Raw genomic sequence first — 11195 nt, 5'->3', positions numbered from 1 at the left:
GTGGTCGCCACCTATAAGTGCACTCATACAGGTCATCTCGCGGGCGCCACCTATAAGGGGCACCCGAAGCGAGAGGGTTAGAGATTGATGGATATAAGTTCACATATACATATGTATATATATATACACAAGTGTGTATATCTCCTGTAATTTATTATTTTTATTATATGTAGTATCTACTTTTTCTACAAAGTATTCTACGTAATTTATTAATTGAAATATAAGATTCGTAGAAAGATGTGTGAACGATAACCAGGAAATCGTGTACAATATAGTTAAAGACTTACACATAACCTCTGTATCTCTAATAATAATTGAAATATATCCAGCGGTTTTCAACATGTATACAGGGCTACAGAAATCCTTACCAAACTATTCTACAAGTATTCTAAAAACTGTTATAAGAAAATGTGCGAGTATCGCGCTGGATAATACGGAAAATGTAATATATCCTTCTATTTTGGATTTATCCTATCATGGTAGGCTTAAGAGGAAACATGAAAAGTGGCATAATAAAATTAAAAAATTAGAAACTGTGGAGGAAAAATTAATTGGTATGAATATGCCACATTACTATGGTTGGAAATCGTTATGTTTAGAAGAAGGAAAAATTCCATACAATTCATTGAAACATGCTCAATACATTACACGTACTCATGTTACAAATTCTAATAAATTACCGGACTTTTACGATTCAATTATCACAACTGAAAAATTAGATGCTCTGGTACAAACTATTACAAAACATATAGAAAATGTTATTATTTTTGAATATAATCATAGATTGTGAGTATAATTGCCTTGTGTTAGAAGTATAAAAATAATAATAATAATTTTCCCTTAAGCGATAAAAGTATTAATAAATTTACATTTACAGAAATAATTTATAGAATTAATATCATAAAAATATATTACAGAAAGAAGCAAGAAATAACAGAGGAAATAGAAAATATTAAAGAGAAATTGCTAAACGATGCTGTTACAAATGCACTTGTTTTTCAAATCAATCGAATAATGCTGTCAGCTTTATCTTCGACGACACCACATTTATTGGAAACTGAAGTAGATTTTAAACCAAGAATAGAAACATTTTGGTTTGCAGGTGACATACAACGGCCGACTCTACAGAGAAAAGCAAGAGAGGGGATAGAACATTTGAAAGAATATGCAAATGATCCAATAAATATGCCTGTTCAATATGTTGGTTCTCCAATTCTACAATTAAGACATCAATTTCCTTTAAAGGAGATTGTTTCTCCAATATACTCTACTAATCCAGAATTAAGTATTCCTGAGTTCAAATTTGATCCTAGGGTACTAGCTTATAAGTTTTCGTACAAACATGCAACTAATATACCTGGTTTCTGGCCCGGTGATCCTGCTGAATTTGGTTTGTTATCTTATCACAATATAAATAATGTATTTTTTAATTCAAAGATTAAGGATGAAGAAGCAATTACCGTGCAAGCTATTTTTGCATCTTATAGTTGGTTGTTATCGCAGGCTTGTTATCAAGGTAATACATTACGCGATAAATATTTCTTTTAACGAAGTTACTTCAATGTTTCTTGCTATACATGTTTTTTTATTTCCTCTTACATTTTTTAATTTCAGGCTTTTCTACGTTCAACGATATAACATATCCATTAGTGTCGCAAACAATTTTGACAAACGGTCAATATTGGTCCTTCTGTGTTTACCAGTTGAACACCACTTTATTACATTGGGAATATGCAGATAACAATCCTGCGCGTAATATATGTTGGATAACAGAACCAATGATGTTGTTCGATAAAATAGAGGATGGAAAAATTCAAGGGTTCAACGAAGATGTTTTAAAAAAATTGATCACGTTTTATATCAATATGCCTGCAGCACGAAGTAATGAAAATATGAAACCATACTTGGGCGAATCTGTGAAATATGTTGCTGACATTACTGATCCCGAACGAAGAGCATGGTTAGAAACAAGATTTAAGCACCTTATGTCTAATAGACCAAGACATCAGTACGTACATATATGTATAAATAATCTATTTATATACTATTGTATACTAAGAAACGATTAATTATCATCATATAAAAACATTAATTTCTCTTTGCTTTATAGGTTACGGCCTGAAATATATCATTGGCAGAAAATATATATGATTGATAACGCTACTCGCCCTGTTGATAAGAAACGTGACCCGTGGCAGTTTGGTTTCTCGGCTGCGAAACGAAGATTAAATCAGCATCAGCCGGCTTATATACCAAGATGTTTAAGAGAAAATCCGAAAAAGAGAAAAATAGGCCGTTGGGCGAAAACATATTATCCAAATGCATAAACCACTAGACTTATGTATCTTGAATATAAATGTTGTATTAATAAAAAATAAAGAGAACAGTTATCAGTTAAATTTCAATTAAAACGTTATTTCAATAGTTTTCCTTTCAATATCAATCCGTACAGCAATAATTATACGTCTTTAAACAACTATTTTTCGCGTTCTTAACATACAATATAAACAAGTTTAACATACAATATAAAAGAGCTGGTATCTGTATAAGTCGAAGATGTCTCGATCGCATCGATAAAGTAATCTTACTATTGGAATGAAATTTTTCGTGATATGATATTAACCTTTGAAAATGGTCTACATTTCCGATAACAGTTTGATTACATCAATTGAACACGACGTTGAACTATATACATGAATATTTTTATTTGCACTGATGGGTTTTTATTCGATTTATCTCTTACAATAACGATTTATAATTAGAACTAATATAATATATAATATAATGATATAATATAGTAAGGAAGTCATACTATTTGTATTTCAGAGTATTCATAGATTGCGGAGATAATTCTAAACAAAGTGTACCTTTCTGTACATCCTTCAAAACTACGTGTCTTGGGGAAGTAGCCCTGAAATAGAAATTTAAGATAAAAGTTTGTTTAGGATAAAAATAAACATTTCATCATTTTATGTCAAATAATTACGCAATAATAGTAATAATAACAATTTTTTTCACCTATTGTATAGGACAACGACGTTTTCCGCTGAAGGTGTAACGAAGGCTGCAGATTTGATAGTATCGGTATCGGTAATAGAAATTCTAACAGAACCTCTGTCAACGAATCTGCTAAAATGTTTGATAGCATAATACATAGGTTGTTTATAAAATTCATCGGTTTTCGGGTTGACGATAATAGCTGCGTCGATATTATTATTAACATTGTTTGGTCCACCAGTTTCGTCCAAAGCTAAATTCCAATCCACCCAACCAATTGACCAATGGTTCATGTACTTGATGCAAAACACGTTTCGTTAACGATTAACTTTTATATTTGAAAATAGGATAAATATTCTTCAAGTAAAACGACCATAAAATCATGTAGGTTCTTTTACCTCTATTATGCTTAAAATATATCTTTCACCTCGATGCCACGATTCCAATTTAACTTTCGAAGTGTTCCATATTGGAGGTCCTATGGCGAGGAGTACCATGTCGATATAAGTTCGTAAACTAATTATTTTGCAAATTCGACTTTTTACAATCCTTCGCAAGTAAAAAGTGTGCATTTTTCGTTCATAGGATACTACGTATGCGCGAGTGTGCGCATAAAAGGCTTACCTATTACAGATGCTTCGGTCATGAAAATTAATTTGTCTGGGAACTCATCGTGGGTTTGATCTAATACATCTGCGGGAGTTTTGGAATCTTGATACCAATGTACAGCTGTCCCGGCAACGTATTTCTTTGCGTTTTGATTTCGGAACGTTGGTTCGACGAATTTGGGTAATGCCTGTCTATTTTCATCAAAGGCGAAAATCAGTGTTTTATTGTGCGGCGACGATGCTAATGTCGGACCCAAGTTGTTAGCGATCCAATTAGACATTGCTTCGGGTTCCCATCCCATAGAGATATTTGGCAATTTAAAAATAAAGGCAATTAGTGGCTCGTTACCAGTCGTAATAGCCCATATGTCAATACCGTTTTTTTTATATTCATCGAGGAACTTTAGCAGATAGTCAGCGTAGACTTGGTAATACTCTTCTTTTAAGAAAGCTAATCAACGATTATTAGATTAATTACCGTTTTTTTTTTATTTTCTAATTTGTTTTAGCACACTTCTATCATACGTACTGAGTCCGTTGTCGTTGCTTTTCATCCATAATGGAGCAGTCCATGCAGCACTGAAGAATTTAATTTCGGAATTGAATTCAAGCGCTTTCCTCGCATATAGTAGTTTGTAATCGAAATCCTCGTTCGCAAGTGAAAAGTGTTTAAGCATGGTGTCATTGGGCGTATCGTCATACGTATACGATCTTTCTGAAAAATCGCTCGCCCCAATAGGTATACGACCCAGTGTGTATCTGCTTCCTTCCTTTGGATCATAATATGCTCTAAAAATAATTCAACGCTATAATTATATATGTAAAATAAAAAGGATCGTACACTTCGATTGACAATTCAATTCTATAAATTCGATAAATTTGAAAGAGATATGCGACGAGGTTTATGGAAAAATAAAATTATATACAAGCATAGGGTAGATTCTTTGTATGGCGCAACTTTTACCGAAAAGAGATATCACAGTATCGTGGATATTTAAAATATTGATCACATTATCTCTGTAGATATCAATGATTACCGAATCAATTGAAGTTGAGTAGCTGGGCTGAGCTTTGCTATGTTTATACCAGTAGAATCGGTAAATGCGCCACCGAAGCCAAAAATCGTTTGATACTTTTTCGTATTATCTATGGTGAGCGTTACGTCCACAGGGAAATTTTCGCAGCTATCGAATTTTAGTTCTGACATCTTCATTCTCAGCCCCTGTTTATTCGACACATACCAATAAGAATTACCTTCCTCTGGAACTTCCGGTCTACCATCTGGTAGTCCATCGCAATATGTTGCATTGCAAACACATGCGATTACGTCGTTGTCTATACGGTACGGCACGCACTCATTCGCGATACCTATGATGAATGAGAATATTTCCACTAAGTTCGCCAGAAATGAAATTTACCTTCACCGGCAATAACGAGAGCTTACCTTTGCTGAAGAAGAAAGTAACTAGCAGAAGTGTCTTCCACGCGTGTCTCATGGTGTTTGTGGAAAACTAAAGCAGAAATATGAATAGTAGCTGACCGGCACTCGAATTTATATAAGTATATATATTGTCATGCACACAAAAATAGTAAGCTATCTAATCTTCACCTACCTGTCGCTTATAGTTAATATATTATCTGTTTGTTTTCTAAATGATTCTTTTCTAATTTTTGGCGGTATCATCCGAGTAAATAATTGTCTTGTGCTGATAATAATAATAACTTTACTGCTTGTTTACATATCGACTTCTATAAATTCCTATACAATGTAATTAGGTTGTCCGAAAAATGTCTTTCTTTCGTAAACGGGTTTTTTACAACAGTGCACTTTACAAACGCGAAACCAAGTTTGTGAAATGTCGCGGTGTTTATCTCGACATAACAAAATGGATCGTACGTAATTCGACAAAATAATATAAAACAAAAAACGTTGTGCGTCCATTATTTCCTCATAAAACGAAAGAAAAACTTTTCGGACAACCTAATATACGTACATTGTATTTAAATGAATGTATTTTTATACATTATTATATATATTAATTTTTGTATATATACATATAAATATATTACGTATACATATTAGGTCATCCTATAAGTTCGTGTCGACTTTTGTGTATACATTTTCATGTGTCGATCTATGAACATATGGCGATAAAGGACCAATGCACTTGAGCTTAGCTGATCGAGAACAGGCTAGAGCAGATTTTCGTGGGTATAAAATCGTAATATAGCGAAGACAGTGACTTCTAACGGTAAAAAATCACGAGTGAAATGCGTATCCATTTTCGACATCTCGTGTTATATGAATTTCGGAAAGGAAGTTCTGTAACAATTGCCACGAGAAACATATGTGGTGTTTACGGAGAAAATGCGCTTTCATCTCGCACCTGTAGGAAGTGGTTCCAACGTTTTATAGCCGGGAATTTCTGTTGAGGAGACGAGGAACGCTCCGGACGTCCTCCTCAGACAGACGAAGATAAAATTCGGGATCTTGTTGAAAAATCACGAAGTTTGACAGTTCAAGAGATGTCAATGTTCTGAAAATACCTAAGACAACGATTCATAGGTGTTTAAAAAAATGGGGATGGTGTCATAGTTGAACGTTTGGATGCCCCATGAACTTACGGAACGGAACCGTCTTGAACGAACTACAGCGTGCATGTCATTACTTGCGCGTAATAAACACGAGCCATTCCTTAAACGCCTGGTAACTGGTGATGAAAAGCGGATACTTTACGAAAACCCTGAACGGAAACGTAGCTGGTCCCAACGAAATCAGCCACCTCAACGCTGTGCAAAACCAGGGTTACATCCACGTAGAGTTCTTTCGCGTGTATGGTGGGAATATAAAGAAATACTCTATTTTGAACTTTTATCTAGTGGTGATACCATTAATTCAGACAAATATTGCGCTCAGTTAGAAAAATTAAGGGAAGCACTAGCTGAAAAACGACCAGGTTTAGCGAATAGGAACAACCTTATCTTCCATCACGACAACGCTAGACCGCATGTCGCGAAAAGCGTTACGAAAAAATTGTCTGAATTTAATTGGGAAATTTTACCATATCCCCCATATTCCCCAGACATTGCCCCATCTGATTACCACCTGTTCAGAGCATCACGACACTTTTTAGTAGGTAAAAAATTTGAAAATATTGACATTCTCAAAAATAGCTTAGAAAATTATTTTAAAGAAAAACAAGAGAACTTTTATCGAGACGGAATAATGGCCCTACCAGAAAAATGAGAAGAAGTTGTACAACGAGAGGGGGATTACATTTTTTCATGAGACTGAAAGGTATGTGAACAATCTTAACATATGTAACCGCTCGAAAAACGGCAGGAACTTATGGGATGACCTAATAGATGCGATACATATACAGGGTGGTTGGTAACTGGTGGTAGAAGCGGAAAATTTTTCGTTCGAGGCTTCGTTTTCGAGAAAATCGACTTTGAATTTTCGCTCGGTACGCGTGCACTTTATCGCGTCTCGTTATAACGGATCTCACTGTAGAAAAATTAAAAAAAAAAATTAAAAAAGAAATTTTTATTGTATATTTTCGACTTCTTTCTTCGCGTAGAATCATCCCCTTTCCGCTTGCACCACCAGTTACCAACCACCCTGTATATGGTATTGATATACAATATGTACACAGCCAAAGTGAAATAAGGATTAGATAAATTTGAAAGGGAAAGTTCAGTTAGTAGACGAAGATATGAACATTTCAGATTTTTCAATTTCGTTTTATCGTGTCAATAGATAATAGACTGTTACTCGATGATTCGTTATTCTTATCAGGTGTATCGATTATTGTCGCAAAATGTAAGTCTTCGTCTGGAATAGCATGGAGAGAATTTCAATTTCGAGATGCACGTTTTATTATGTTATATATTAGCGTTATAATTTATTTATAATTTATAGCGTTATAGCGTTGCCATTTATCGGTACATACAATATGACGATATTACAAATTATATTTAATAATCAACGAGTTACAAGTTGTAACTTACAAGTTGTTACAAGTTATTGTGCATAAATTACGGTATTCATGGAGTATGCAGGTAATTCCAAGCAAATAGGATCCTTTTTCGGATCATTGATAACGATGTTCTTTTTCCGGGTATTGCTGTAAAAGAAAATAAATTTCGTGAACAAATTATTAAACTCAATCCCAGCAATGTTGAAAACTGAGTAATTGGTAAATTATTTCGTAATTTTCTGTAAAATAAACTGTGATTACTTGTTATATAGAACAACTACGACTTGATCCGAAGGTGTTACGAAGGCTGTAGCTTTAACATTGTGCGTTTCGGTGATAGCAATCCTAACGGAGCCTCTATCGACGAATCTGCTAAAGTGCTTAAGAGCATAGTACATTGGCTGTTTATAAAATTCATCGGCGTCTGCATTTACAATAATGGGCGAGTCGACGTAATTTTGAATCCAGTTTGGCCCACCGGTTGTGTCTAAAGCTATATTCCAGTCTACCCATCCAACCGACCAATGATTCATGTACTTCAAAGAGAATATTTTTCTTATAAGTAGAAGTAATTTTTGTACGTGTTTAATGTATAATGTTTTCAATTAAAAAACCTTACGTCTCGTACACGATTATAACTGTAACCATTTACCATACCTGTATTATGCTTAAGATATATTCCTGTCCTCTGCTCCACGAACCTAAGGAAACTTTTGGATAATCCAAAGTTCCGGCACCTGCGTATAAAATGATGTTACCGTTATATATAGTTGTTGATCACGTGTAATATATAATAGTTCAAAAAGGAAATGTTACTACAGAACGTCCATGGAACTGACGTTTCACGAAGGAAACATATTATTTAAGTTGATCTTAAAATTCAATTAAAATCACTAGATACTTTTTTCTGGATGAAAAACTCGATATAGGTATATGTATATTTAAAAAGCAAACTTTTGCTCTTTGTGTGTAGCGATGCTTTGTAACAGTTGTTAGAGAAAACAAGCGTTGTGTTAAACTGTTCCGTAATTGTTACAGAGATATAGTATTTGAATAGTTTACCTGTACATGCTTCGGTCATGAGAATAAATTTATCCGGAGAACCATTGTGTGTTAAATCCAATAATATTGGCGGAGCGAAACTATCCGTATACCAATGTACGGCTGTACCAACGATGTATTTTTTCGCGGTTTTATCTTCGAAGACTTTATTTACGAACCAAGGTAATTCGATTCTCTGATCATCTAGAACAAGAATTTGCGTGCCATTGTGGGCGGACGCTGCCAAAGTTGGACCCGCATAGTTAGCGACCCAATTAGCGAGAGTGTCTGGTGTCCAGCCCATAGTGTTGAGGCGATCAAAAGGTACATAAGCGTTTAATGGCTCGTTTCCTGTCGAAACGGCCCATACATCGATGCCATTGCTTTTATACGCGTCCAAAAATTTTACTATGTAATTGGCATATGTCTGATAATAATCCTTCCTTAAAAACCCTAGACATAAATTGTAAATTAGTATTATAATATATTACGAAACACGCTTAAGGAATTATTTGAAACGGTTCGTTTTCAAATAAAAAGGATACATTTTTCTATCGTTTTTTCTTCGATATTTTCTCCTTCTCGATATCGTATCAACACACTTACCAAATCCATTGATTCGATCATTAGTTTTCATCCATGGCGGAGCTGACCATGCAGCACTGAAGAATTTCACATCCGGGTTTAATTCAATGGCTTTTCTTAGATATGGTATCTTATAATCGTAATCTTCCTCAGTGAGGCTAAAGTTTTGCAGTGACACATCACCAGCGACGTCATCGTACGTGTAAGGTCTCGTAGAGAAGTCAGTTCCAGCGATTGGTATTCGACCTAACGAATACCTGCTCCCGTTTGAACCGTAGTACGCCCTGCAAGCGATTAAACACCCTCAGTTGTACGTATAGCAACGTACGTAATTAGATCGAGGTAATATCATGTTCAAATAATTACATCAAATCATGTCGCACATTCAAGAAGCAAACGTTATCGCGTTATCAATTTCTTTAGGAATTACAAGTCCATCATTGTTCATATTCGCTTTTCGGAATTTTTCAACGATGTTTTATAATTCGTAACTTTAAAAATAAAAAGATAAAACAAATTTCGATCGTTTTCACATTTACTCATAAATTGTAGATCTTGGAAATATTTTGTGAGATATTAAGGCGCTGTTTGAAAATTTTACGTAACCGTAGAGATGTAATATGTTCGTTGCATAATTGTGTATTTATCGAGGTTTAATTACCGCATCAATTGGTCCTGAGTAGCCTCGCTGAGATTTCTGATATTTATTCCCGCCGAGTCCGTAAAAGCACCGCCAAAGCCTAAGACGGTTTGATATTTTCTCGATGTATCTATATCTAGAACTGTATCGGCGCTGGAATTTTGACAAGAACCCATCCGCGCCTGTAGCATGCTCAGCCTCAGACCCTCTTTGCTCGAAACGTACCAGTAGAACGTTCCGTTCTCTGGGACTTTGGGGTTGCTGTCCGGTAGCTCGTCACAGTAGGTTGCATTACAAACGCAAACGACACTGCCCTGGCCAAAATTTCGAGGCACGCAGTCATTCGCATCGCCTATGATTAAAGATATCTGTTGTTAAATATTTTACAATCGGTAAGATGCAATTGCGCGAGCTAACGTTAAAACGTATAGCATATAATTAGAGGAAGAAAAATACTTTGGATTCGGGTATTTTTTATTTTGCGAACATCGTTGTTAAATTTATCAAGATTTATCCTTACTTGCAACGATGACCAATATTACAAGCAGAAGCGGCGCTTTGCATTTGTCCCACATAATTATCGATGATTACTGAAACAGAACATTCACATACATATACATAGGTTTGTATTTTAAAGAATTACGTGTTTTAGCGACTTCCCATTTGATTTGCGCGAAAGCGAAAGAATCTATTATATTAGAAAGATTCCGTTCTTCGATAGGTGCGGTTGAATATAACATTTGAACGATCGGATGTTTCCTATGTGTTCGGTTCTTTTTCATAAAACGTATTGTTCTCGGCAGTCTGTACGTTGCGTCACCTGTCGCGTCGTTGCTTCGCTGCTCGCGTTACCTATATCTACGAATACCTCGTATCTTTCTCTCTTCTTTTTCACTATTTTTCCTTCTTTCTGAGAAATACAGGTTAGTTGCAACAATGATCTGTAGACGGTTGCTTTCGGATTGAAACACACATTCCAACGAACTTTCGGACGTCGAACAATATAGTTATCGATCATAGCTGTATATTTCACGTTATAACGATTGCCTAGAGAAAATATATTTTAACAAGTCGAGTGTCGAATCCCTCGCCTCGACGAAACAACAGAAAGGAAATTGCTATTGACGTATAAAGCGTTTATAAACCGAAAATGTCCCAAAGTACGACCATGACGCCGGTGAAATGAAAACGTTGACACGTAGAATTTCGATTTGGCTTTACCGTTCGTCTAAGGCTCTCCGTATAGTTCGAATCGTGGATGTCATCTACTGTATCGTGCAATGAATCGCCGCATTTTATGCACATTTCTGACCACGCTATATCGATTACTTATTTATGCACTCG

General features: G+C 35.2%; 3 protein-coding genes across 8 annotated transcripts in view; 1 reads left to right on the top strand and 2 right to left on the bottom strand.

Moving 5' to 3' along the window:
* Nucleotides 1–44: 44 nt before the first annotated feature.
* LOC117233261 (39S ribosomal protein S30, mitochondrial) lies at nt 45–2399 on the top strand. The gene is made up of 4 exons (XM_033493387.1): nt 45–786; nt 918–1516; nt 1615–2008; nt 2111–2399. Exons 1-4 carry the CDS (start codon nt 341–343, stop codon nt 2325–2327), a joined length of 1656 nt encoding a protein of 551 aa, XP_033349278.1. The 5' UTR covers nt 45–340; the 3' UTR covers nt 2328–2399.
* Nucleotides 2400–2683: 284 nt separating this feature from the next.
* LOC117233260 (lysosomal acid glucosylceramidase-like) lies at nt 2684–5116 on the bottom strand. Its single transcript, XM_033493386.1, has 7 exons — nt 5050–5116; nt 4643–4973; nt 4135–4394; nt 3622–4056; nt 3396–3475; nt 3019–3293; nt 2684–2911 (listed from the first exon to the last, which is right to left on the bottom strand). The coding sequence occupies exons 1-7, from the start codon at nt 5099–5101 to the stop codon at nt 2812–2814; spliced, it is 1533 nt and encodes a 510-aa protein (XP_033349277.1). The 5' UTR covers nt 5102–5116; the 3' UTR covers nt 2684–2811.
* Nucleotides 5117–7514: 2398 nt separating this feature from the next.
* Nucleotides 7515–11195, bottom strand: part of LOC117233136 (lysosomal acid glucosylceramidase-like) — a 35669-nt gene continuing 31988 nt past the window's right edge. For 3 of the 6 annotated variants that reach the window (XM_033493144.1, XM_033493143.1, XM_033493140.1), the window contains exons 2-8: nt 10372–10441; nt 9873–10203; nt 9233–9495; nt 8648–9079; nt 8243–8322; nt 7847–8121; nt 7516–7732 (exon numbers count right to left, since the gene is read on the bottom strand). In XM_033493144.1, coding sequence (XP_033349035.1) covers nt 7630–7732; nt 7847–8121; nt 8243–8322; nt 8648–9079; nt 9233–9495; nt 9873–10203; nt 10372–10426 — 1539 coding nt within the window. In that variant the 5' untranslated portion in view covers nt 10427–10441 and the 3' untranslated portion in view covers nt 7516–7629. Of the gene's footprint in view, nt 7733–7846; nt 8122–8242; nt 8323–8647; nt 9080–9232; nt 9496–9872; nt 10204–10371; nt 10442–11072; nt 11172–11195 lie in introns of those variants that run through there. The other 3 variants (XM_033493139.1, XM_033493142.1, XM_033493141.1) reach the window with 3 other exon arrangements.

Source organism: Bombus vosnesenskii, unplaced genomic scaffold (assembly GCF_011952255.1).
Source record: "Bombus vosnesenskii isolate JDL3184/JDL3185 unplaced genomic scaffold, Bvos_JDL3184-5_v1.1 scf7180000013295, whole genome shotgun sequence".
NCBI lineage: Eukaryota > Metazoa > Arthropoda > Insecta > Hymenoptera > Apidae > Bombus > Bombus vosnesenskii.
This window is presented reverse-complemented; position numbering and strand designations above follow the sequence as displayed.